The sequence below is a fragment of the Theileria annulata genome, chromosome 3 (genome assembly GCF_000003225.4).
Source record: "Theileria annulata chromosome 3, complete sequence, *** SEQUENCING IN PROGRESS ***".
Lineage (NCBI taxonomy): Eukaryota > Apicomplexa > Aconoidasida > Piroplasmida > Theileriidae > Theileria > Theileria annulata.
Genome location: NC_011100.1, coordinates 803,346 through 828,431, shown reverse-complemented (window position 1 = coordinate 828,431; position 25,086 = coordinate 803,346). Strand labels below are relative to the sequence as shown.

The window sequence follows — 25,086 nt, the reverse complement described above, 5'->3', positions numbered from 1 at the left end:
TAAAATTCTAATGGAAGATATAGTTGGTAAAACCAGTTCCCTACAAATTATGAAATAAATAATTAAAACCCATTAAATCTATAAAATATAGTAATATGATAATTGGAATCCATAGAATCATAATTGAAAATAATAATTATTTTAGAATGATTCGAATTTGCAACTAATGGTTTGCTCCGAGGAATCTTTGATAATCACAAATTTTGTGACTAAGATAAAGTCCACAAGCCCTTACTCATGTGAATTTTTGCCCAAAGATTTGGAATACTTCGAAAGCGACGCAGATGTGGCCTTTTACCAGAAGTATGTCGAAACCGGAAGAGTTGAGAAGATAAATAAGTGCGCTCTGGACGCGTTTTCAGTGATTAGAGATTTTTCACAGTCCTATGCAGATTTACACTGGAATCCAGGCCTAAAAACAATCGATATCTACACCTTCAAAGTTATATATCCAATTCTAAGATCAAGCCTAGATTGCCTATTAAATCAATTAAACTCTAATAATACAAATAATGGGCATAATAATATTAATAATCATCAGATTAATGGAAATAATAAAAAATTTAGGGCAAACAAGAGTAATAATGGTGAATCTACAGATTCTGGAACATTGACTTACGAAGGGTTATTTCTCTTGATAAAGACGAGTTTAGAGTTCATTCACCCATTGGCATACTCAACAGACGGAGTTGTGTTATCGCAGTTGATTAACTTATTGGGGAAAACAGCATTCAATTACGAGCTGACTAGCGCTAATCTTGTTTGCATAACAGTTTACCTATGCAGGCTTTACCTTTCAGCCTTCTTCATTAAATTGCCAGAAAATACCAAACTCATTTTCAGACAACATTCAGTGATGTTTGATAGAGTAATTGCAATTGCAGTTTCAAGACCAGAGAAGGCATTGGATTTCAACGTAGTCCTCTTCATTAACAGAGTTATAAACACTATTTTATATGTGATTAATGGAGAAGTTAGAGTTTCCGATAAGATAAACGAGGAACTTGTTGTTTTTATGAGTAAGTTTATTGATTTCTGGTACTGCGCATTGGTTAGGTTTCTGATTAATTGCAGAAACGAGAAGTTTATACCGGTATCAAATAAGGAAAACTCAACAAAAAGTGAAGAGGAAGAAAGTGTGTCAGAGTTTGAAGAAGATGATAGTGAGGAAGATTACAGTGATTCAGAATCGAGTTCATCCAATTCTGATAATGTAACTCAATATAATAGTTTAAATAAGGACAAAGCAGATAAAAATGGAATTACTAATAATTTGTCCACAACAGATAAGGATATATTATTAATAAAGATATGCAAGTTGATTCACCAAACGCCAAAATTACCACCGTCACACAGAATGAGATTGATAACTCAAGTGTTAATTATATTAAATGAGACGAGTAATACTGAGCTTCAAATTGAAGCTATTAATTGTATAGTAGTATTGTTGGATTTTACTAAGGAAGTTAACAGCTCAATATTAAAGTGTAACTTAATGATACTACTAAATGCGATTCTCAAAGTGGTGGTGGATAAAATTGATAATAGTGTGATAGGGGTTGTGGAAGTGGTTGATAATCTAGAAATTGAAAAGTTTCTATCGATTGTTTATTGTACAGGACAAGTTCTACACAACCTGATCACGTTTAAATATGAATATAACGAAGAGTTTGCAGACAAATTCCTTTCCTCGCAATTACAGTTAATTGATACCTCTAATGAAATTATAAATAAAGGTAATGAATCATATAACTAGCACAATTATATAGTTAAATATAGACTTTAAAATAAATACACAATAAAATAATGGTTAGATTGTGTGAAGATATCATTTGAGACGATAAGTAATATAATCAAATTGTACAATGAATTGATGAAGTTGAATGATGAAACAATCGATGAGGCCATTTCGACGATCATATCCTGGGCAATAGCTGAGATTCCACAGATGTATGAAAATGCATTTGAACACATTCTAAAACTATCAGCTCCAATTTGCTGTTTACTCTTCAAGACAAAGAAGGAAAGAATAATTGAAGGAATTTCAGGTAAATTCGGAAACAGAACAACAACGACTCAAATCGCACTATCATCACCGAAACGCTGGGCAATGGGATCAAAAATACTACAATCAGCACTTTCAACATATTTACAAAATCAATCCCAAATAACAATTGATGTGATGGATGAAGTAAATGAAACTGGTTCTAATCATATAAGCTCATCTAACGAAACTGATTCTAATGATATTGATTTAAAGTATGCCAAGTATAGTGAACTGGTTAAATCGATGTTTGAGACAATGTTTGACAGTTTCTTGAATGTTATGGTGGAGTGCTGTGGAGAAGTTGAGCAGGAAGTGGAGAATTGTTTGGGCTCATACCTACTGTGTTTTGGACTTGAAGATTATTTAAAAAGACTCCCACTGACTAATTTGTACGAAGTGCCAATCACAAGTGAAAACTACCACTCGAAGTCGTACAGATTCATGCTGCCAGTGCTCAAAAGACAGCTGAAGGGATTTAAGTTGTCGCTGTTCCCGGAATACATCTTGCCAGTCCTGAACCGAATACAGTATTTCGTGACAAAAACGTCCAAATTTAATGAAATCGTTAGTAATATTACCAATAACGGTTCAACACCAGATACAAATAACAGTTCTGTACCAATTGCAACTAATGGTGTCACATCAGATTCAGATGAGTTCCATCTCTTAACGAAGCTGCACGAGGAATACGAGAGAATATACAATGAACTGTTATCGCTGCTGTTGCCACTGTCAATGGACACAAATGCCATCACGGTGTTGACTGAAAACAACTATTTGGTACTAAAGTATATAGTGGACTTGTTGAGCGGAACAGTAGAAAAGTTCAATATCGCCTGCAGAGTCATTAGTAATTTGTCAAATCTGGAGCCAGTAGCCATGGATTTGATTGGTATATTAGTCAAAAGGTATATAGAAATTGAAGGAAGCGGCCTAAAAAATTTGGAAACATGGAACATGTGTGATGGGATTCTCACTGCAATAGGAAATGTAGCTAAGTACTGTCCATCAGAAAATCTATCCAAGAATTTGCAATCATTTGAAAAGGCACTTGGGAATAGAAAAAACGACTGTTTAATTAAGCTTTCAAAGGCACTATTACCCTCAGTACCAGGAGAACTCAAATGCAGACTCCACCAGAACTTCTTAAAACAGCCAAGAAATCGATTCATATACATCGCTATTAAAACATCGATAGAAACCGCACAGAACTTAATGGACACAAATCCAGAAATGGTTGAGAAAGTTCACGCAGATTTAGCAAAAGAAGAGTTGGCAAGTCAAAACGGGAATAACGTCGATTACGACGTCGAGTTTGTAAAGTCGGTGGTGAGCATCGAAGGAATGACAGAGTTGGTGAAGTACTTGGAACTTTTAAGCGAAACAGTTGATACTTCCAAGCAGAGAATTTTATGTTTGCATAGTTACACAAAACTTCTACACTTTGTCAAGACGAATTTTACAAATGTCAGCTATAGCAAATTGGTGAATCTGGTCACAAACCCACTCATTTTCGAGTCAATTATCAACAGCTATAGCACTAACAAAGTTAATAGGACGTGCGCGTTCTCGATATACGAACTACTCTGTCTCATCAACAAGCACGATGACGTCCTCAAAATCACAATCTCCACCATGTATTATAATCACAACAACGTCAATAAAGGTATTTTCAGTCATTAAATTAGTTTATATTAGTTATTACAAATTTTAATTATAATTGGCTATCATATTTCTGTAGACTGCGAATTGATAAATATCGGAATAGTGAAGCTGCTGTGTAATATATATTCAAAGAGTTTTGATAAATTCGACAACTTTGAAACAATTCGACTAGTAATATACCTGAGCACAAGAATACCGACCGTGACGACAAGATTCTATGTCCAGATTCTGAAATTCTTTAGAATAGTTATGGTGAACATGAACCACGACAATTTGGTGAAGCTGACGCCGAACATAATGAAACTGTTCAACAACGAAAAGTGCTGCTTAAAGGCGAAGATCTACGTCAGAAGACTAGTGGAGAAGATGCTAACGAGACTTAACAGAGATTACTTCTGCTCAGTTTTCCCCAAGGAACACTTTTCGCTGGTCACGAACATCATTCAGACAAGGAACCGAAGGTTCAACAAGGCAATCTACTCATCTCAAAAGGGTACTAAAAACGCTGAGGAAGAGGATGAAGATGAGTATGAGGAGTCGATTTTGAATAGAGACGATGGTGAACCAATAGTGGTACCAGATGAGGAAGATAGTGATAAGGAAATGTATATAAAACCGACTGTAAGAAAGATACGGGAAAGGAAGACTGTTTTCAACCCGAAACCTACGAATTTTAGCTACATTAAACTTAACAGAAGAGCCCCCAAAAAGGAACAGATCAAGGTCCTCAAAAACATCATGAAGAATAAAAATAAATAATTTTATTTTTTTGTATATCATACATCTAATATTACATTTTATTTTAAATCAATTAAAAAAATAAACAATTTATGTTAAGAAGCGAGTTGGTTCATGTATAATCTAAGATCCAATGGCATTAGAGTGAAAAAATCGCCTAGGTTGGGCTTGGTTTGGCCAGCAGTTCTGAAGTAAGCAGACTCGTTGAAGCCGTAGGAATTCACTGAGGACTGAGAGTTTGGGCTAAGGAAGCTCGAAACCTTGTCAAACTTGACTTCCAACAAAAAGCGAATTACCCACTCCCTAATTGAATAGGCTCCAAGACAGTGTGAGAGGAGAACCAGTGGAACAGCGTCATTTTCGTCCAAACCACAACTCAAAAAGCCTTTCCTCAATACTTCATTATTAATAAATGAATAACTTCCGGGTAACTAAAACATAATGATCAACTTTATTTATCGTTAGTGGATTTAACTATTATTTAGCTAATTAATTAACTAAAATAATTAGTGTTGAAATAGTTAAAATGAAACTTCAAAGAGTCTTTGACGGAAATCGAGAATTTTCAGTTTCATGAGGCTGAGTAAGGTTGCGGATTTGGTAGCAACTGATACTATACAATTGCGAATGTCGCCCAAAATATGCACGTAGGATGTGTCCTTTAAATTCAGGCTAAGTTTAGATAAATTCTGGAGCTGAAGAAGGGTGGAATCAACTTCTCCATTTAACTGGTCTTCGCCTTTGAAATAATCCTTTAGAGGTGAACATGTACCAAGATCAGTCAAACAAACATCTAAATCTGAACTGTCATTTCTTTTAAGATTGTTGCCTGGATTTACCCCCGTTCTCAGGAGTAACTTGTTAATGTGAAGCATACACTTGTTGAGATATGGAACAAGTTCATTTAGGAGTGGAAACTCTCCAAGTGAGTTGTTCCACTGATTTCTCATATGTTCTGCCAAAAAACATACATTTTTACACCCGTTAAGAACGGCGGTTTCTATCTCGGAGGCTGTGTTCTCGGTCAAATCCCATCTCGTGACTTCCAAAACCATTTGAACAAGGCTGAGCTGTAGTTCCTCTAAATCACTGAGGAACTCGTCTGTTGGCACTCGCGAGTCCTTGAGAGAGTACAGAGACCTCAGACGTGAACCTACTCCCAGACTCACCAGCCTCAAAAATATCAACCAAATTCGATCAGTAAAACATCTCATATATAATACACGTTGTGCCTATAATTTATTATTAAATTATTTTATTATAAAATTAAATAATTTATTATTACCTGGTTTAAGTCATTATTCAATAAGTGCGTTAGTCGGATTGGGTCAATTAGTAGTAAAGAATTGGTGACTGATTTGGATTTTGGGTATAAATCTGGGTCTTTGGGTTCAAGTTCGAAGTATAGCCTCTGGACCTTTTTAGACTCGTAAAGCAGGTTCCTGAAAGGCAAATCCACAAGTATTGAACCTGTCACTCTTGACAGGATTCCCGACCCTGAAGAAGCTCCTGGTTCTTTAACAAGCCTTCGAGCAATATGTGGAGGCATCAAAGCCACTCTAACCTTCTCGTCGTCGACTACGGTCTCCAGTACAGCCGACATTGTAGAGTAGGAAACCTTCTCTTCCATTGTTACAATCAATTGTATTCGATAGATTAAAATATTTTACAAGTTATCTCAGTAAAGACTGGTTTTAAAAGTTACACATTAATATTTTAAGGTTAATTGTTTAATTTTACAAGTTTATAAATTAAGGATTTTAGAAATTAAGATTTTAGAAATCAAAAATTTTAGAAATACTTTACATTAAGTTAAGATGTTTGGATTTAAGTTGATATTTTACAATTTTATATGATATTACACATTTTGGCAATTTTCGAGAATTTTTAAGAAATTACAATTCTCTTTTAAAATTTTTACTTTTTGAAAAATATTTTACAGAAAAATCAATATAATACAATTTAAAACGTAATGTATTTTGTAAAATATTAGTGAATTAGTCCCACAGCACTCCATTCTATTGCATTTTGGGCATAAAAATGACCAAATTACTTCCGATTTAGTAAGGCGTCGAGTTTACTAATTTCCTTCCTGAGTATTTTAAAATTTTCGTCATTTTCCTTTATCATTCCTCCCAAGTCCAGACAGGCACTGTTCAGAATTATTAACTCTTGCCCTGATAGTCTTCCAGCCTCCGTAAAATCTTCTTCAACTCCATCGTTTATCATTTCTTGCAAATATTCGTTATTTTCGCCATTAATTATACTATTTACATCACATTTGGATGTGACGCTATTGTATACCTTATCTACCAAGGGCATTTTAAATATATTATATAAAACATTAAGGTACCCCAATTCATCGTTCACATTAAAATCGGTGCTCTGGATCGTTAAATCGCTCTTAATAATCGATGAATTGGTTGTGATGTTCTCTAATTTGTCACACACCTCCTTGCTGTAGATACCCCTTTGTCTCCAAATATTGATACAGTTACATATATGTATTATATTATTGCAGTTGATTTTGTTGGTATGTATAATACAAGGGATACAGAATATATCTAACCCTGTGAAGTGAAATGAGATGTTATAACGCCAAATATTCTCATTTGTGAACGTCTGTACTAGATGATTGTATACATAGAATATTGCTAATCTTACGGTGCTATTGTTCACTGGAGCTGATATGAATTGATCATGGAATAGTTGCAGTATCGGTGAGGGAGGGTAACAAAATTGCATGACGTAGTTTGAAAACGATTCTATACTAAGTTGAGTAGTATCAAGTTGAGATATTTTCTGAGTAATAAACTGTTCTGGGAAAATCTCCTCAAGTTTCTTTTTCCTACTGATGTGGTCCACAATCACTGAGAACTGCTTGGCTTTATCAGGGTGATATTGTAGGTATTCCCAAACGTACTTATAACCATACTGTTGTACATCTCCCTCTGAAATTGGTTTACCAGAAATTACGAAGTTAGAATTTGGATTAAAATTAAAGTTTGAGGAGGCAATAATTGGGTTTGAGGTGTTAGAATCGGAATCACATTCAGAATCTGAAATCTCCTCAAGTTTATCATCTGAAATTTCAACCATCAAATAATACTAATCATCACTCCAGAACCGGTATAATATATTAATAATAAATTTATGATTATACTATGATACAAATTGAGAAAAATAAAATAAACTGATTGTTTATGGTGTTGTTGAATTCCTTAAATTTTTAAAAAATTACTTACTAATATTTTTTATAAATTCTACTATAATTTTTATAATAATATCTAACAAATTAATTTCCTTTTACACATCTATCAGATTATTGTTCATACACTATATTAATATAATTGAATTAATCTGTTGTAAATTAATATATCATATGGTATGGGAAAAAGCATCAGTGAGGAGTTATTTTCACGTATTTCAACCCTTTATACTACTTTGAAGCTTGAAACATTTAATTTTGTAAACAAAGTCAGCGGAGATGATAAAGTAGAAAGTGATTCGGAATCAGATTCTGTAATAATAATAGAGACTCCAGATGAAGTTTATAATAAATTTATAGAGTTATTGTATGGGAAGATCTCTGAGCTAAATTCGTTGAGAAATGAAATTAATGAAAATTCCCGTAAAAAGTGTTTAAACATCACACTGGAACACTTAGTTAACATTTCAGTATCATTACACATTAGTATAGAAAACCTTATAGACGATGTTTGTAATAAATTTGGGATTGACAACGACCAGATTAACTCGTAAGTATAATACAAATATAATTAATACTTCAGGTTAAAGGCTCCATTGGATGATTCTATACCTGTTTCACTCTTTCAATCAAATCTACATCAAATTTCTTTGACTCAACCGAATAATAATGACAATTCAGTTGTTTTGGAAAATTTGAATGATTGTGTAAACTTGAATAATGATATAAATTTGAATCAAGAGAAGAAAATATTTATGGTAAATAAAACAATAAGTGATGTCGATGATAAGGATATAAATATGTTAGATTTAGAAAATTTGGGACTCTCGGAAGAAACTAAAAAGCTCCTGGGCATTAACTAATTTTTAATATTAACTGTTGCCAAATTAATATATTAAAGATTTCATAATATTATTAAACTTTATAGTTTGTTTATTTTGTATTTTTAGTGTCGTCATTATGTTTCCCTGAAATAATCTTAATAGCAGATTTTATCTCAGATGTCCACTTTTTAAACATTTCCACTTCATGTTTAATTTCAATTCCAACACCTAATTCAGTATCCATCGCCTTTGTTATCATTGCCTCAAACTCCATATCATAGTCTTCCGAATCTGATTTTGGCTCATACAGCATGATCAAGTATCGGTCAATAAACTCACGGTAAAACTTGTTAAACTCCACTAACTCAGTACACTTGCTGAGTAGTATTTTGTTAGTATTATCTACAGTAATAGTTGCACTTCTGACTAATTCATCAGCCTCAACATCAGGTGACAGTTGATTCAGTTCCTCGAGGAACCTAAGAGCTGAGTTATACTGGTAATGTGCCATAATTAAATCCTTCCTCAACTGTATTTCCTCTCTCCTCTTAACTGTCATAGGTACAGGGAAGTATCTGAGCACCTCAATCAACTTGTTGGCAGTGAGTCTTTTCCCGCTCAAATCTGTAGGCAATGGCTCCCTTGCGTCATCTACCACCTCTTTCTTTTCACTTTTAATTTCCTTTGCTGAATTTTCCATTTTAAGAGAAAATTCCTTAAAGTTTGAACTAATTTCTTCAATCTCACTTTGAATCATCTCCCATTTGGAAATTAACTTAAAGCACTCACTTTTGATTTCAGACATTTCGCGATCTATGGTAGCATTTCCAATCTTGTTTAATGGATCCATTTTACTAGCTGTATCAGTAACTGAAGGCTCAAACTTCATGGATATCATTAGTTTGTCGATTTTTTTACAGGCTTCTTCCAGATTTTTGGAAATTTTTGAGAAACTCTCAGGCAAGGGCCCAACTATATCCAACACCTGATCCATAAAATTGAGATTCAATCCACCACAAACTACAGATTTCACATCACAAGTAAAATTATCCATCTCTAAAGCTATGTATTAAATTTTATTTAATCTAAAAACTACTTTTGTAAGTACACGCATGAGCACACTGATTTCTATACCAAACTATATTATGAAGATTTGTTTATCAATTTTATCATTTATTTATTATTCAATTAAAATTAGATAAAGTAAGTTAAAATTTTAAAGTTTGATGTGATAGAATCCATTTTTATCATTAGTTGAGAAAAGTGGTTTATTTTTCCTTTTTTGGCTCAATCTCCTCCTAAAATATTAATTAAACAAATAATTTTTACCTTTTTTGGAGCTGAGCATGCCTGAATCCTCCCTTTTTATCAAGTCCTAACTTGACGCCCAGTTCAATCTCCTAAATAGGATTTAATATTAGTTTAATTTATAAAGCATTAAATATATAATAATAATATATGTGTAGTACCATTTTTTTATTTTTTTCGAGGTGTTTTTTAAGAGCCTTTTGCCTCTGAAGGAACTCCTTATAAGGCATCTTGCGGTTATGCGATACCTGCAGATAAATATAATCAAACCATATTTCTAGAGTTTAACTTACTTTTCCTCCAAGGGCTGTTAGTTTTAACTCGTCAAAATGCCTCTTAGAAATAGGATCCAAATGTGGATAAACTGAAGATAATTCAGATAAATTCATAAAAGGTTATATAATTAAAATTATATAAATGAATTACTTAGTTTTCTCAGGTCATTTACTGATTCTTTAAAAAATTCCTTCTCGTTTATGTATTCATAATCCTGTTCTGATTCATGCTCTTTTAACTCAGGAGTTAAATCTTCATTTACTATGACCTTCTCAGTGGATTCCACAGGTTTTTTATCAAAAAAATTTAAAACATCATTTTTTTCATCTTTTATAACATCAATTGAGATCGATTTTTTGCGTTTTTTGAATTTTTTAGGAACTTTATAATTCGGCTCAATTCCCCAAAATTCATCTAATTTTGGGATAATATCAGGCCTTTTAACTAGCTTAGAAAGATAAATTAGCCTTCGGATCTTTCTATATAAAATCCTGAAGGTGAACATATAAAATTGCGATAAAGTACACAATATTGGTTGTGACTTAACATTATGTGGATACCATTAAATGTTATGTAAAAAATTCCTAAATCGAATTTCATATTGCAGTTTGTCCCCTAAATATAGAAACTTATTTTATTTACAAAAGGTAATTATTATTACATATTCATGATTCTTAAACATATTAGTGATTCTTGAACATATTTGGTTATTTTTATTATTTTTTATAAATTATTTAACTATTCTACTTATTAATTCAAGTATAATGTTTTAGAATTGGAACTAATTTATGTTAATTAGGCCCTAAAAATGAGTACCACTGTAACCAATTTTTCTGAGGAACAGGATTCCAGGCATTATTACCAAAATAGGCTTGAAACTGTAGAAAAATGGCGCAAAAACGGCACTGCATATCCTCACAAATTTCATGTAAAACATTTAATTATTGCTGTTAATACTATTAACCTTATTGCTACCTCGATATAATGTGTATACCGTACGATGATGATGTATAGGTAAATATGTCGTTGAAGGAATATGTTGATAAATATGAACATCTTGAGGCAGGAGAGCATTTGGAAAATGAACTCGTCTCTATTGCTGGAAGGGTATCAAGGATCGCCTCAAGTTCCTCAAAGTTGCGTTTCCTTGATATTAAATCAGAAGGAACTAAGCTCCAAGTGTTCGCAAACTTCGCAAACCATGATCCGTCAACAGGCGATTTCAATGATACCTATAATAATATTAAGCGTGGTGATATTATAGGATTAACGGGTTTTCCAGGTACTATATAGTAAACAGCTGATTTATTAATAGGAAAATCAAAGAGAGGAGAATTGAGCGTATTTCCGAAGAGTGTAAAGATATTATCACCATGTTTACACATGTTGCCAGATAAATTCGGCTTGAAAGATAACGATGTAAGATTCAGACAAAGATACCTTGATCTCATGATGAATGATGATAGTCTCAAAGTTATGAAACTCAGGTATACAACTACCATAACTACAACTATTATAATATATTAGTATAACATAGATGTGTTAAAATTTTTACAGATCACGAATAATTGATTATTTGAGGAAGTTTTTGACTAGCAGAGGGTTCTTTGAGGTTGAAACCCCTATGCTTAAGACCACTTCAACTGGTGCCTCAGCAAAGCCTTTCATAACGCATCACAATGAACTTGATTTGGACCTTTTCATGAGGATTGCACCTGAACTACCACTCAAACTCATTATTATCGGAGGCTTTGAAAAGGTGTTTGAAATAGGAAAATGCTTCAGAAACGAAGGTATTTTACCATTAGTTTAAGTGCTTTTTAGGGATTGATCCAACACATAACCCTGAGTTCACTTCATGTGAATTCTACTGGGCCTATGCCGATTATCATGACCTCATGAAACTAACCGAAGAACTTCTTTCATGTATATTAAACTATTAATTAACTTTATATTTTTTAGCATTGGTGTTTGAATTGTTTGGAAAGTATGAAATAACATATCATCCAGATGGGCCTGAAGCAGAAGGAGTTATAATTGACTTTACTCCGCCATTTCAAAGAGTTTCAATGGTTGAAGGTATTCTCCATACATTCTATATCTAAATTTTTATTACTTAATGGTGTGTAGAATTGGAGAATAAAATGAAGATGAAGTTAAGCCCACCATACGATTCACAAGAGAATGTAGAAAAGTATCTAACAGCAATAAAGGAAGCCGGGTTGGATATGCCAAAACCTCCAGTACCAGCCAAACTCATAGATCAAGTATCTTCAAATTTTGTTAATATTTTTAGCTCGTTGGACATTATATTGAAGATCAAATTGTTAAACCCACTTTTATTGTTGATTTTCCCCAATGTACATCTCCACTCTCGAAATGGTACTCATCACTTACACACTATATCTGGATAGAGTAGTATATATGTATGTAGGCATAGAAGTAAGGAGAATGTATGTGAAAGGTTTGAGCTGTTTATATGCGGGAAAGAATTAATTAATTCATATACTGAATTAAATGATCCGATTACACAAAGAGAATGCTTCAAACAACAACAAAAGGTATCAAACAGATATATAAAGATATATAAATAGACAATTAGACATATAAACAATGAGTTGAGAGTTTTATATAATATTATTAGGCTAAGGATTTGGGAGATGATGAAGCACAACCTCCAGATGAAGCATTCTGTACAGCATTGGAATACGGATTACCTCCAACCGCTGGATGGGGAATAGGAATCGACAGACTCGCTATGTTTTTGTCCGACAAAAATAATATCAAAGTATTTATAGGTGTGATAATAATTGTTTAGGAGGTTATCTTCTTCCCCACCATGAGACCATTAAATGATCCAAATCATAAATAATCTCTTCAACCATAATATATTTTTACTCAAAATATTTTCCACATATAATATTTTACACCTTGCAAATAATTGCTTAAATAATTTATTGCTATTTAAATAATCAGAAGATTCCAACTTGATAATCATTTGTAAAAAATGGAGGAAAGAAAGGATAAGTTACAAAAAATTATGACCCAACCAATTGTTAGTTAATAAAACAATTATTTCAGCTCCAAATAATAGTTTTTAAATAGAATCTTATCATACATTATGTAGTTAATGGTTGTTTTAGAACCAAATATTCCGTTTCTTTACTGGCGGAACAAGGGTCCAAATTTGGTTATTTGATCAGCCTAATACTAAAATCGAAGGAACCATCAGGGTATTTTTCACCATATATTAATTATTATGTATTATTACTTAAATAATGGTCTACATAGTATATATCATTCTAATGAGAGTGTAATTGTTTAAATAGGGATTTGACGAGTATATGAATATGGTATTGGATAATGCTACAGAAGTTCATGTGAAGAAGAACGTCAAGAAGGACGTTGGAAGGATTCTGTTAAAGGGAGACTGTATGACACTAATTTCAGCAGCTACATCAAAATAAATTATTGTAAAAATCTGTTTGATAAATTTTAATACAATATAAAATTTTAATCGCTATATTTATATGATCACTCAATTCATTATCAGTTTATAGTTTTTGTTTTCGTAATGTTTTATTAATTTTTATAAAACATATTCCAATTAAAATTTTGGTGAAAAATCAGTTATTTTATTCCAATTATTTATAAAAACCAACGCCTTACGTCACACAATTATAGTGTGCTCAGTTAGTGTATTTTAGTATGTTGTTGTTTTTTATAACGGACACATCATGTACCATATCTTTGAATATTTAAACCACAAATGATCAGGATCTGTAACAATGGATTTGTTTGTAGATGCAAGCGACTCCAAACTTCAGCCATCGGACAAATACCAAAAACTACTAAAAATTAACAAAAAACGGAAAAAACCCAAATCAGATGGCTCAGAAGAAAAAAACAAGTCGGAAAACTCTGATAATAAACAGGATAAACCCAAGAGTTCAACTTCAAATAAAAACAACAAAACAACAAATACCATTGTTAAAAAAGGAGATAAACCAGCTAACAAGGTGCCTAAAAAGGAACATAAATTGGAACACTTAAATGTTAATAAAAGGGATAAACCTGTACATTCCGATATTAAAAGGGAAAAGTCAATAAATCTGAGCCCTAAAAAGTATAAACCAGGAAGTTCCAACTTTAAAAGTAGAGGAAAACGTATAAACAGTAGTACGAAAGTGGTTCATGAATCTAAGGAATCTAGCTCTAGGGAGAATAAATCACCAATTTCCCGTATTATTAAGGAAGATTCTATAAAAAATGATGAATCGCCATCTTTGTCAAATGTCGTTTGTTCGGATTCTAGTAGGGATAAGGAGCCGCATTTGTTCCATAACACTCTTATTGAGTCTTGCACTGAAGTGGTTAGATCAGCAAACGCAATTTCTAACCCAGTGTACCGTGAAATCGCAGCTAGTTCTCCAAACGCTAAAAAGCTCTCAAATCTTAAGGAGATGTACAAGAATTCGATGAACAAAATCGAAAATATGATCAAGAAACTTACCTCAGATCACGTCTTTGACGATAATACGAGTTATATAGATGTTCTATTTGATGAGATTGAATATGGACTGAAGAAACATAATAGAGCACAGTACTCGAGAGAACTAATAGATCCACCAGAAAATACAAAGCTACAGAAAAAATCACAAAGTCAAGATGATTCAACCAGTAGTAGTGTTAAGAATGAGTTGTATAGAACTGAGAAGAGCTTTAAAAACTATTTAATTAATTTGGAGAATTCAACCATATCAAAAAATAACATTGAAGTTGATTTGAGTAATTATAATACTGAAAAGAGACCACAAGACCAGTGGAAGAACCACTACGATAATTTCTCCACAAGGTTCAATAACCATAGTCGCATTAAGAAGTTTAACAAAATTGACCCACAGGTGAATTACTCAAGTGCGTACAGGGACACCAAGTTCTTTGAGAAGGGGTTCGTCCCCAAAATTTACCCGAAACATGAATTCCTATCAATAATAGACGAGCCAATTCATGTTAACCCACACCTATACTCTCAGGAACTAAACTCACTCTTCTGGTCAGAGGATAAGAAGAATAGTACTCACCAAGGCTTTAATATATTAGGCGGGACTAAAAACAATTTACTATCCCCCAATGTAAACGGTGTCAATAATTGTGGAGTCAGTTTTTCAAGTTTGAATGGGTCACATAACGAAACGGTTCAGAATAAAATTGACTACAAATTAATAGATAACGAGTCTGACTTTAATGCAATGTTGGATAAGTTGAAGAATTCTAGAATTTTGTCGATGGATGTGGAGCACCACGATACTGAGACTTACAGAGGCTTCATATGTCTGCTGCAATTAAGCACACCACAGGAGAATTATATAATTGACCCTTTCAAGATATTCGGTAAGATGAATAAGCTCAACAGACTTACAACTGACCCGAAGATACTAAAGATTATGCACGGTGCCTGTAACGATGTGATCTGGCTCCAGCGTGACTTTAATATATTTGTCGTCAACCTCTTTGATACGAGAGAAGCTGCCATAGTTCTAAATCTCCCTGAGCAATCCTTAGCTAAGCTTGTCCAAAAGTATTTTAACATCAAATTAAATAAAAGATTTCAAATTTCCAATTGGTCCAAAAGGTATTACTCTCTATAAAAATTATCTATATCAATCATTACAAAATTATCTATATGAATCTCTATTTAACTAGTTATAATATTAGTTATAATTGTTTGAATTGTGGAATTAGACCATTGGATGATGAGATGTTGGATTATGCATGCTGTGATAGTCATTATTTAATACCATTGTATAATACATTGAAGGATGAGATTCTATCAAAGGAGGATGGAAGAGTTAAGATCATACAAGTGATGAATAACGGAAGAGAAACGTGCTTGAAGCAGTATGTGGATAGAGGACCGGAGATATATAAGAAGTTCAAATCAATTTCGAAACGCCATAAAATCAAAATCCCAGAACTGGACTTTGTATCATATAACCTACTCCTGAACATTATCGCATTCAGAAACTTTCTGGCCAGAAAATTAGATAAATCTGAGAAACTCATCATCAGAGATTATCAAATCGCATTGCTCATCAAGAGAATGGTAAAACTCTCAATAAATTATTGAATTTTTTATGTAGTTACAATATAACTTTTCTTAATGTTGTTTAGAAGTTGGGGAATTACAATTATTTGGTATCGAATTTATGTGAATTCTTTAATGGTGTAAAATACGAGATTGAGCATATTATCAAAATCAAAAATGTATTAAATCAAATACTTAGATACATATTTAACTACGTTCCATAGTTATTCAAGTTAACCTACATATTCTACTCTATTCTAATAAATTATAATAAATTATAGTCAATTGAGATGATATATAAGAAGTTGAAGAGTAAGGAATTGATGTTGATAAAGCCAGAGCCAATATATTATATCATGAGTTGCATGGATTCGAAAGGAGGAAATGTAAGATTAAAAGGAATAACTGATAATTAATTAGGTTAATCTGGGAGAATTCAATAAACTGGTAAAATCTCAATATTACTTATTAATTACTCAGAAGCACAGCCCGTGCATACTTAACACCATCAAAGTGTATAACAAATTTGTAGTTGGTGGATTTTTCAATAATGTTTCACCAGCTGAACATCATGTAAATGAAACCAATGAGTCTCAAAACCAACCAACCAATAATCTGCAACCTCAATACACACCAATTAATTATAAAAAACATGAATTGACTAGTATCCCCCAAAATACGGATGATAAAGTAGAAATTTTAGTAGAAAATAACGTAGAAAATAAGGAAAAAGAGAATATACATGAGAAATTAGAAATTTTAGAGGAAAATAATGTAGAAAAAGTGGAAAAAGAAGATAAAATGGATGATGTGGAAGAAGATGAGGATATGGCGTCTGAAGATGAGAATAAAAGATCGCTGGTTGAGGAATCAAATTTGTTAAGTAAATGGAAGAGGAAAAAATTATAAATGTTATGTTTCCTATACACATTAAGTATTCCATGCCTGACGTGTACCACACTTGAAATTCCCGTTCAACAGTACACATTTGTTATTTTTATGTTCTAAAATATTATTTTTTAAAAAATTAATATATATTTGCGGAAAATGTAAAATAAGTAATTTTTAAATAATTGTCTAACCCAAAGTATGTTAAATACATGCCAATGTGACTTAATATAACTAAATAACTGTAAAAAATAAATTTTAAATAAAAAACAAAGTAAATGGCGTCTGGATCGAGGAGTTCAGACTCGGACTGGATTACATCGGAGCAGTCCCGAGAAATCACAATGCTGGCGCTGAGGAAGGGCGCAGCCTTACAGAAACTAGTGAGTATAACGAGTAGGAACTCCGCCAGCGTGAAGGCGCTGAAAAACGCACTTTTTAAAATGAAAGTCTACGCCTTCGGAGAGGAACACCAAGCTACAATAAGCTCGGGAGAGCAGAAGGGTTCATTTAGATTCTCGCAAGTACAGCTAAAGCTGCTCAGGCAGGAGCAGTTGATGCTATTGTCTGAAAACCAGCGCCTAATAGACGAGCTACAAAAAATACGGAAACTAAATATAATAAATAACAACACAGTAATTGCGAATAGGAACGCCATCGCAAGCAGAGATGGTGTCGGAAATAACAGTTCAGAGTCGGTGGTTCAGAGTAAAACTCCTAATAAATCTAAGCTATTAAAGTGTATTGACAAGACTCTGGCTGGTGAGAACGAGGTGAATTTGATGAAGGTGAAGCTGCTGTATTTCGTCACAGTTGTTGATAAAGCTAAGCAGAGGATACAGTTTACAACTTTAAGGAGACTTTCAGGTCAAGATAGGGCAGGCAACTACAGTCAATCGAACCTGTTAAACCCTCAGAGATATTACACCTTAACCAAAAAGGCTGCCTGTATTCTAGTGGAACTTATCCTCGAAAGAAAAGTTAAGGCACAACTCAGCAATGGATTCAATCTCGTGAAACAATATAATAGTGAGTTTAAAACTATGATAACAGTTAATGTAGGATTTAAACCTGTAATTCCTAATAAAGAACCGAGGCTGGGTAATTTAAATAGATTAATTTAATTTTTTAGTTCCAAATGAAGTTAGAGTGGCTCATTATCACTATCAGAGTCGACTTCCAAGTGCAAGGAGGAACCTTGTGTAAACAACTCTCGACACATGTTATATACCTAAAACTGTTATACTGCTTTAAGGCTCACCTCTTTGGGCATTTTAATTTTATTTATTGTCAGCACTTCGTTTATTTCATTTAGTGTTAGTGTCTTCATGGCTTCGTGGAATTGGTATGGAGTTGGCCACATTGTCAATATTGACATTGTCAACCTTTCTCCTAGCTTCGGTATACACCTTAATTGTCTTCCAAACAATTCGTAATATGTCAGCTTTTTTCTATTCTCTTCCTTAAACTTTTCAAATGAAAAGTATGTGCTCTTTATATAATAGTGTATGTTAATCTTCTTTAGTATTGACATGTTCCTCAACTTCTCATACATGTAATTCTCAATCATCTTATGGATACTCAATAACATACTCGCACTAAACATTTTATTAACCAATTTAATTACTACAAGTAGTTCCAATTACATAGAAAATGGATAACTAGATAATTAATAACAAAGTGAGGTACGAATGAGAAATGTTGGTAGTATTGATAATATTGAATCCAGATATGAATTTGGTATTAATTTTTGCAGTTTGGATAGACTTGAAATTTAAGGCTTTGTTTCCCATTTTTGAGAATTTATTGGTTATTTTATCCAGCGACGAGTCCTCAAAAAGGTATAGGATCCTATTGAATCCTTTCAAATTCAAAAGTCTTAGCTTCTGATCCTCATATCTTCCATCAATGATGCTACTATTCAGGTCAATTGTTGTCTTTCTCTCCAGTATCCAATCCAGTATATAATAATTTGTTTCCACATTCGAGTCTTCCTGCTGGTTATTCCTGGAATTTTGTACATTTTTCACATTAATTATCCATATAACATCACCCAGCGGCAACTGTTTAAACATTATTTTTTTATCTGACTCTTTATAATATTCTGTTAACTTATTATAATACTTATTCATCAGGTTCGGGCTTATTGTAAGCGTGTCGATATTCACTTTACTTTGTACAACATCCTTGTTAATCACTTCTCTCTTGTCAACTACTGTTATAATCTCATAGTCAAGATCGTTTTTAAATACGTCAACTCCATATTTCAACTTTAATCTATTCTCCAATTTCTTTGTGCACACTTCTGCATCATTCGAGTTATCGCTATTTTCATTGGAATTATCACCAACGTCGGTTTCTACGTTATCAAATTCCACTGAATTAACTTCTACTGGGATAACTTGTTCATTATCTCCAAAACTATCATCTAAGTCTATCACTTCACCATTCACAACATCCTTATTACTCGCATTACTCTTGAAGCTACTATTAGTTGTAATGTTGCTATGAACACTTTTATAACTCAAAAGACTAATATTAGTGTGAGATTCATTAGAATTTGTCTGATAAGTTGTGGCATTGATTTGTGGTATGCTAGTATTGATTTGTGTAGTGTTAGAATTCGCGTGTGGTATGTTGGTGCTGATTTGAAGTGTATTGGAACTGGTTTGTGGTATGTTAGTGGTGATTTGTGGAGTATTGGAACTCATTTGTGTAGTGTTTGAATTCAATTGTGGTGGATTAGAGTTGGTGTGAAAAGTGTTTCTAACAGTACAAGAATCTGTGGTAGTGGCTGGAACAGATTCAACACGATTTGAACTATTAGTATTATTATCTTTTACGGTATTGGTGAAATATGACTGATTACTCATTTTCATAATATACGTATTATATGAGCTAGGACGATATGCTACATCTATTAAGTTTAGAGGATCAGGTTCAGGAATATCAGGTGATTGAATTTGATCTTGAGAGAGGACAGATATGGTAACTTTGGACGCGTTTTCTTCTGCTGAAATATTACATGTTTCCTGGGTGCTCTTATTTTTGTGTAATTCAGAATTGAATATATTGTTGAATTCTGAATTGAACGTGTCAGTCGTCTCAGATTCATCATTTAGGGGATTTTCTGTGTTTAATTCGGAATTATCTTTATTTGTATTTTCATCTGGGAATTTGTACCTTTCAATATCCAACGCAGAGTTATTACTCATTGAACTCACACATTGATTTTCTATTATATTTTCCACATTTTCATTACTTGAAATTGTTGCCGCACCTATCGAGAAAAGCTTATTCAGCATTCCTTGTACGTTTGTGATTGGAACATCTAATTTATTCATTAATCTATTTGTCAGTCTTCTTCCATTTGCTGTTAAGCCATATGTATACCTATGTTTATGTTTGTATTGGAATTTTTCTTCAAACCCTTCATAACCTATTATTTTATAGTTTATTAGTCCTTTTTCAGATAACTGTCTCAAGAATATGTAATCTCTCAAATCTCTTGCTTCAGGGAAGAAATTTCTAAACTCAATAAATATATTTCCGATATCCTCCAGACTAAGTCTCGTTTCATTTCCTTCATAATCTGAAAACAGACCTAGTATGCACAAAAAACTCCAACTACTAGAATTCTTTGTAGGATTATAGTTCTTTTTCTTCAAGAAGTTCTTTCTGATAAACTCGCAAATTCTATCAAGGTTACACTTGTTGTAGTTTACGTATTCGTCGTAGTCAATGATGTTCCCGGCTGCTTCGTCTGCCAGATTCACTGACCTAAAAAATTAATTCTAAACCTTATGAACATACTCTTGTATGAATTTGGAGAATCTTGCCCCAATTCCTGCGATTTTATTCAAGTCATTTATACTAGTAATTGGTAGTGGATAACATTTCAATGAATTTATCGCCTAAAATAAAATTATAATAAAATTATTATTATGGTGATTAACTAACGTTTGAGATAGATTTAGAAATGTTAGAGGATTTGTTGGTATAAAATTTACGGAGTTCTAGAAGTTTTAAGAATATTAAGCGATTTTCTGGGTGGACTAGGTTTAATCCTTTCAAATTCGAATTTTCATTTTTCATAATAATTATTAATCTTCATCATACCAGAATGTATTTATACACATTCCAAAACTAACTGAAATATTTCATTACTATTATACAGAATCCACTATTAAAATGCGTTCCATGATTACTATACAAAATCCATTTCTAATGCACATTCCATTATTAATATACACATTTAAGAATTGATTTATCTTATTATTCATTTATCGATTATTGGTTTAGAAAACTATATTTATAGAAATACTGTAAATTAATGAATGAAGAGATTAATGTAAAATATTAAATGGGAGAGTATGTGTTAATAAATCCTCGAAATATTAACACAATAAAGGTGTATAATACAATTTGGACACTTAAAATATCAATAAATAATGAGGAGGGGAGATTTGAAGGATTCGAAATATGTTTTCTCATTTAATCTCAACGTTCAGGTTGTGGTGCTAAAAATTCCTCAACATACTGTTTTATTTTAATTTTTTAACTGTAATATATCATAACAGTAATTTAATTTTTAAAATTATAATTTATTTTACACCGACAACATGTTATTTTCCATGTAATGTGTTATATGTTTCATAATGTGTTATTACTTTATAATGAGTTATAGATAATAGAAATGTATTTGAATAAATTAAAAGTTCCTTCTTTTGGTAATTTAATTATTAATTAAGTTTAATTTTAATTAGAATCTGGTTCGAATGTCAAATATGAGAAATTAGTTTCAAATAACATTAAACACATTAAAGCTGATATTTTATACATACAACACAATGTAATAAATTATTTTAACTCCTTAATAACAATGATTTAATTAATATTTGTTAGGTTGGAGATTTGAGTAACAAGTTTTATTCGAATAAGTTACTTGAGACTTTGAGGAACAAATTGGAAAATGTAAACTCTCTAATTAGCGTAACGAAAGGTTATCTTGTGGAATGGGAGCTCCAAATACAGCAATCTCCAAATTTACAATATAATGAAAATAATTATCAAAAACTCTACAACCAATTTCAACGTGAAATTACCCATATCAACAACTTATCAGATATGATTAATAGTGGTAGCAGTAGTTGTAGTACCGCTATAGATTCTAATAGTTCTAGAACCTATACAAATGATGTGTACGATGAGTTCATTTATGATAATAATAATACCGGTGATATTTTAATTAATGAAGAGTTAATTCCATTATTTAATTTAAATGATAAAGAACTACTTCTCTCTGATTCCATTGTTAATATACGTAATAATAATATTAAACAAATTAAAAACCAAATCTTACAAGTAATTACTATATACTATTAGATATACTATAACTAATGTTATTATTAGACGTATGATATTTTTAATGATATTTCAAGTATAATAAGTGTACAAGAGGAAGGATTAAGTAAAGTAGAGGACAATGTTTCCAAGAGTAAAAATAATTCTGTAAACATATTAAGTGAATTAAAACAAAGTAATAAAAAGAATAATAAAAGGAGGTAATTATATTTATTCAATGATTTTCCTTTTAGGTATGTGCTATGGCTTATCGTGCTCTCAAGTTTATTATCGTACTGTGTTTATTTCATTTACACTTACTTGATGCCTCTAATGTTATAATATTTTTCATATATGATTACCTTTCATTTTTTGATATATAGTATATTTTATATGATAAAGTTTAATGTTTGTTTTGATGGATACTGTGATTTTAAGTAATATTTCTGTAATATAGTAATATAGACCAGTTATCACCCCTGGTATCGTATAACTAGGTTGATATCGCAACAATGGGTGCTCAGGAAGATCCTTTGAAGACAGCTGCATTCATTTTTGCAGGGTTTTCTATGATGCTTAATATTAGGCTATGTTATAGTTCAGCTCCATATGCGCTCATTAGATTTAAGTTGCCTGAGGATCTTTTTAGTATATTTGTTAGAAGGATGTCTAGTTCATTGGAACTTTGGTGTCTGCCAAGTATTGTTATTGGAAACATTATGGATCAGCTCCGAATACGTTCTGGTGTAGATAAGGAGTCTATAATTACCTGGCCATCCATTCTTTGTATGTGGATAGACTTCCTCACTTATGTCATACTTCTAATAGTATATTTGATGGGTGGTGAACAGGGTCATCTAACTGCCCATTATTGGATCATCGCATTTTCTGGATTCAATTTCGGTATTGAAATGGTGTTGGTATATGCACAGGATGATGATGGTACTATTACTTGGTATATGGTTGGTGAAAACTCTTTTCCATTGTTTACTTCAGTTGTTCATTATTTAACCACACTCATGTTTGGTAACAGAAGGAAATGGAACTCAGATTACATTGTAGTTTTTGTGGATATTATAGCTGCAATCATGATCTCATTCACTGCAGCTCTGATATGGACCATAAAGTTCAAGCCAACTGGTGGCTCAGGTACTAAGTGCAATAGACTCACTCTCAATCCCACTGGGAACCAGTTATCCTATTCCTCTGATGAAGTTGCTTGCACTAATTATCCTACAGCAGCTGATGGTCATAATCATAAAGGTGGTTTTCCAACACATACTCATTATTCTGCCAAAAATGCTGGTTCATGTAGGTATGACAGTAATAGATGGCATAATTTTTCTCCCGTCCTCATGATCATAGTAGGTATGGGTCTAGTTTACATGATATATCCAGCCATTGCACCTGGTATGATCGTACCATTCTATTTAGTTGATAGGATTGATATGATACTCCTAATAGCCACAGCTGTCCCACCAGTGATTGTAGCTCTGCTAAAGAAACATGATTTGGGTCCATTTGTATGGTTGGGTAATTGGGGTGGAAGTCATAATCCGTTCGGCACAGCCACTGAATCAGATCCTATTACCCAAGCCACCATTAACCTCACTCAACTTGAAAGTAGTCATACTCTAACACTGAAAGATAGTGGTACTGTTGTTCAAGAGGTCACATTAGATGTTAGTGGTCAAACTGCTTCCATCAATCAGATCAAAGACCAAACTTCTGCCAACATCAACCTCAAACTAAAGCTGGCAGAAGTTACAATCACTCTCAACGGTACTAGTAATACCCTCAAGGCCAATGGTTCAATAACCACCACCAAGAAAGTCACACCTATTAGTGGTGGTACTGTAGAAACTGCTCTCAAAAAAGATCATGACCTACTCTTCACCGGCAGTGGCCTTAAAAAAGAAGGTCTTGGCCTTGGAAGTGTGATTATTGGTCCAGGTACTACCGATAAGAAGGAACTCAATCTCAATGATACTGATCTCAATGCCAATAATAATGGTAAACCTACCAACCTCAATCTAGAACTCAAGCCTGGCACCAAATCCAAATCCACAGGAAGTGGCACTGAACCTAATGAAAGTCTGACCCTCTCAGGAACCAACACTCGTCTCGATCTGTCTGGTGGTATCACAGGAACTCTCACATTCAATAGTGGTACTCTAACTGCCTCCTCCATCACTAATGTCAAATATAATCTCAACGACTTCCACTATACATCTACAAATGAAAAGTCCACTAATTATCAGAATTATTGCTGTATTGGTGGTAAACTAATGACTTGGCAATCTGGTAAATCTGGTATGCCTACTTGGCATTTATGTGATGTTTTTGTCATTCTAATGATCATCCTAGCAATCATATTTGTATACTCACTTCATTATAGAGACTCTGCAATATCCCGTGCTATCATTAATCAACCCAAAATGTCCACTGCACTATCTATTATATTTTATATGTGTCATGAAATATCACTGGCTGTAGGATTTCCTGGAATAGCCAGTGATGAAGATGTTATTTTACCAATCCAGCTTGTAGGTGCATTCCTTATGGTACTACTGGCACCATATTCTGAAGGCTACCTAATTGAGTACAAGCGGCACGATCCCCAACATTGGCCTACAGAAGGAATGACCCCGTGGAACTTTTTATTTGTTTCTTATTATTTGTCGAGTATCTAATTCGTTGG

General features: G+C 32.8%; 14 protein-coding genes across 14 annotated transcripts, besides 10 other annotated features; 9 read left to right on the top strand and 5 right to left on the bottom strand.

Annotated features, from left to right (window-relative positions):
* Positions 1 to 166: 166 nt before the first annotated feature.
* TA04305 (uncharacterized protein) lies at positions 167 to 4,471 on the top strand (the record flags this gene model as incomplete). Its single annotated transcript, XM_949988.1, has 3 exons — positions 167 to 1,736; positions 1,815 to 3,713; positions 3,789 to 4,471. The coding sequence occupies 3 exons, from the start codon at positions 167 to 169 to the stop codon at positions 4,469 to 4,471; spliced, it is 4,152 nt and encodes a 1,383-aa protein (XP_955081.1).
* A 74-nt stretch (positions 4,472 to 4,545) lies between these two features.
* TA04300 (uncharacterized protein) lies at positions 4,546 to 6,080 on the bottom strand (the record flags this gene model as incomplete). Its single annotated transcript, XM_949987.1, has 3 exons — positions 4,546 to 4,881; positions 4,984 to 5,682; positions 5,736 to 6,080. The coding sequence occupies 3 exons, from the start codon at positions 6,078 to 6,080 to the stop codon at positions 4,546 to 4,548; spliced, it is 1,380 nt and encodes a 459-aa protein (XP_955080.1).
* Positions 6,081 to 6,499: 419 nt separating this feature from the next.
* TA04295 (uncharacterized protein) lies at positions 6,500 to 7,549 on the bottom strand (the record flags this gene model as incomplete). Its single annotated transcript, XM_949986.1, has 1 exon — positions 6,500 to 7,549. The coding sequence occupies one exon, from the start codon at positions 7,547 to 7,549 to the stop codon at positions 6,500 to 6,502; it is 1,050 nt and encodes a 349-aa protein (XP_955079.1).
* Positions 7,550 to 7,832: 283 nt separating this feature from the next.
* On the top strand, positions 7,833 to 8,521 carry TA04290 (uncharacterized protein; the record flags this gene model as incomplete). Its single annotated transcript, XM_949985.1, has 3 exons — positions 7,833 to 7,871; positions 7,901 to 8,208; positions 8,242 to 8,521. The coding sequence occupies 3 exons, from the start codon at positions 7,833 to 7,835 to the stop codon at positions 8,519 to 8,521; spliced, it is 627 nt and encodes a 208-aa protein (XP_955078.1).
* A 70-nt stretch (positions 8,522 to 8,591) lies between these two features.
* Positions 8,592 to 9,536, bottom strand: TA04285 (uncharacterized protein; the record flags this gene model as incomplete). The annotated part of the gene is made up of 1 exon (XM_949984.1): positions 8,592 to 9,536. One exon carries the CDS (start codon positions 9,534 to 9,536, stop codon positions 8,592 to 8,594), a length of 945 nt encoding a protein of 314 aa, XP_955077.1.
* A 162-nt stretch (positions 9,537 to 9,698) lies between these two features.
* Positions 9,699 to 10,571, bottom strand: TA04280 (uncharacterized protein; the record flags this gene model as incomplete). The annotated part of the gene is made up of 5 exons (XM_949983.1): positions 9,699 to 9,780; positions 9,812 to 9,882; positions 9,952 to 10,038; positions 10,084 to 10,154; positions 10,217 to 10,571. 5 exons carry the CDS (start codon positions 10,569 to 10,571, stop codon positions 9,699 to 9,701), a joined length of 666 nt encoding a protein of 221 aa, XP_955076.1.
* Positions 10,572 to 11,086: 515 nt separating this feature from the next.
* TA04275 (lysine-tRNA ligase, putative) lies at positions 11,087 to 12,884 on the top strand (the record flags this gene model as incomplete). The annotated part of the gene is made up of 9 exons (XM_949982.1): positions 11,087 to 11,348; positions 11,382 to 11,553; positions 11,624 to 11,859; positions 11,891 to 11,992; positions 12,029 to 12,145; positions 12,197 to 12,333; positions 12,363 to 12,448; positions 12,501 to 12,627; positions 12,711 to 12,884. The coding sequence occupies 9 exons, from the start codon at positions 11,087 to 11,089 to the stop codon at positions 12,882 to 12,884; spliced, it is 1,413 nt and encodes a 470-aa protein (XP_955075.1).
* Positions 12,885 to 13,073: 189 nt separating this feature from the next.
* On the top strand, positions 13,074 to 13,533 carry TA04270 (small nuclear ribonucleoprotein (E), putative; the record flags this gene model as incomplete). Its single annotated transcript, XM_949981.1, has 3 exons — positions 13,074 to 13,121; positions 13,210 to 13,299; positions 13,396 to 13,533. 3 exons carry the CDS (start codon positions 13,074 to 13,076, stop codon positions 13,531 to 13,533), a joined length of 276 nt encoding a protein of 91 aa, XP_955074.1.
* A 321-nt stretch (positions 13,534 to 13,854) lies between these two features.
* TA04265 (3'-5' exonuclease, putative) lies at positions 13,855 to 16,378 on the top strand (the record flags this gene model as incomplete). The annotated part of the gene is made up of 3 exons (XM_949980.1): positions 13,855 to 15,701; positions 15,785 to 16,172; positions 16,241 to 16,378. The coding sequence occupies 3 exons, from the start codon at positions 13,855 to 13,857 to the stop codon at positions 16,376 to 16,378; spliced, it is 2,373 nt and encodes a 790-aa protein (XP_955073.1).
* A 66-nt stretch (positions 16,379 to 16,444) lies between these two features.
* TA04260 (uncharacterized protein) lies at positions 16,445 to 17,063 on the top strand (the record flags this gene model as incomplete). Its single annotated transcript, XM_949979.1, has 2 exons — positions 16,445 to 16,540; positions 16,575 to 17,063. The coding sequence occupies 2 exons, from the start codon at positions 16,445 to 16,447 to the stop codon at positions 17,061 to 17,063; spliced, it is 585 nt and encodes a 194-aa protein (XP_955072.1).
* Positions 17,064 to 17,320: 257 nt separating this feature from the next.
* On the top strand, positions 17,321 to 18,166 carry TA04255 (uncharacterized protein; the record flags this gene model as incomplete). The annotated part of the gene is made up of 1 exon (XM_949978.1): positions 17,321 to 18,166. One exon carries the CDS (start codon positions 17,321 to 17,323, stop codon positions 18,164 to 18,166), a length of 846 nt encoding a protein of 281 aa, XP_955071.1.
* A 116-nt stretch (positions 18,167 to 18,282) lies between these two features.
* TA04250 (uncharacterized protein) lies at positions 18,283 to 21,137 on the bottom strand (the record flags this gene model as incomplete). The annotated part of the gene is made up of 4 exons (XM_949977.1): positions 18,283 to 18,640; positions 18,732 to 20,822; positions 20,856 to 20,956; positions 21,003 to 21,137. 4 exons carry the CDS (start codon positions 21,135 to 21,137, stop codon positions 18,283 to 18,285), a joined length of 2,685 nt encoding a protein of 894 aa, XP_955070.1.
* A 356-nt stretch (positions 21,138 to 21,493) lies between these two features.
* On the top strand, positions 21,494 to 22,727 carry TA04245 (syntaxin, putative; the record flags this gene model as incomplete). Its single annotated transcript, XM_949976.1, has 6 exons — positions 21,494 to 21,583; positions 21,730 to 21,772; positions 21,809 to 21,894; positions 21,948 to 22,406; positions 22,455 to 22,606; positions 22,640 to 22,727. The coding sequence occupies 6 exons, from the start codon at positions 21,494 to 21,496 to the stop codon at positions 22,725 to 22,727; spliced, it is 918 nt and encodes a 305-aa protein (XP_955069.1).
* Positions 22,641 to 22,709: a sequence feature (1 probable transmembrane helix predicted for TA04245 by TMHMM2.0 at aa 278-300).
* A 170-nt stretch (positions 22,728 to 22,897) lies between the features above and the next one.
* TA04240 (Tpr-related protein family member, putative) lies at positions 22,898 to 25,078 on the top strand (the record flags this gene model as incomplete). Its single annotated transcript, XM_949975.1, has 1 exon — positions 22,898 to 25,078. One exon carries the CDS (start codon positions 22,898 to 22,900, stop codon positions 25,076 to 25,078), a length of 2,181 nt encoding a protein of 726 aa, XP_955068.1.
* Positions 22,925 to 22,984: a sequence feature (9 probable transmembrane helices predicted for TA04240 by TMHMM2.0 at aa 10-29, 84-106, 116-138, 145-167, 182-204, 276-298, 603-625, 646-668 and 673-695).
* Positions 23,147 to 23,215: a sequence feature (9 probable transmembrane helices predicted for TA04240 by TMHMM2.0 at aa 10-29, 84-106, 116-138, 145-167, 182-204, 276-298, 603-625, 646-668 and 673-695).
* Positions 23,243 to 23,311: a sequence feature (9 probable transmembrane helices predicted for TA04240 by TMHMM2.0 at aa 10-29, 84-106, 116-138, 145-167, 182-204, 276-298, 603-625, 646-668 and 673-695).
* Positions 23,330 to 23,398: a sequence feature (9 probable transmembrane helices predicted for TA04240 by TMHMM2.0 at aa 10-29, 84-106, 116-138, 145-167, 182-204, 276-298, 603-625, 646-668 and 673-695).
* Positions 23,441 to 23,509: a sequence feature (9 probable transmembrane helices predicted for TA04240 by TMHMM2.0 at aa 10-29, 84-106, 116-138, 145-167, 182-204, 276-298, 603-625, 646-668 and 673-695).
* Positions 23,723 to 23,791: a sequence feature (9 probable transmembrane helices predicted for TA04240 by TMHMM2.0 at aa 10-29, 84-106, 116-138, 145-167, 182-204, 276-298, 603-625, 646-668 and 673-695).
* Positions 24,704 to 24,772: a sequence feature (9 probable transmembrane helices predicted for TA04240 by TMHMM2.0 at aa 10-29, 84-106, 116-138, 145-167, 182-204, 276-298, 603-625, 646-668 and 673-695).
* Positions 24,833 to 24,901: a sequence feature (9 probable transmembrane helices predicted for TA04240 by TMHMM2.0 at aa 10-29, 84-106, 116-138, 145-167, 182-204, 276-298, 603-625, 646-668 and 673-695).
* Positions 24,914 to 24,982: a sequence feature (9 probable transmembrane helices predicted for TA04240 by TMHMM2.0 at aa 10-29, 84-106, 116-138, 145-167, 182-204, 276-298, 603-625, 646-668 and 673-695).
* Positions 25,079 to 25,086: the final 8 nt, after the last annotated feature.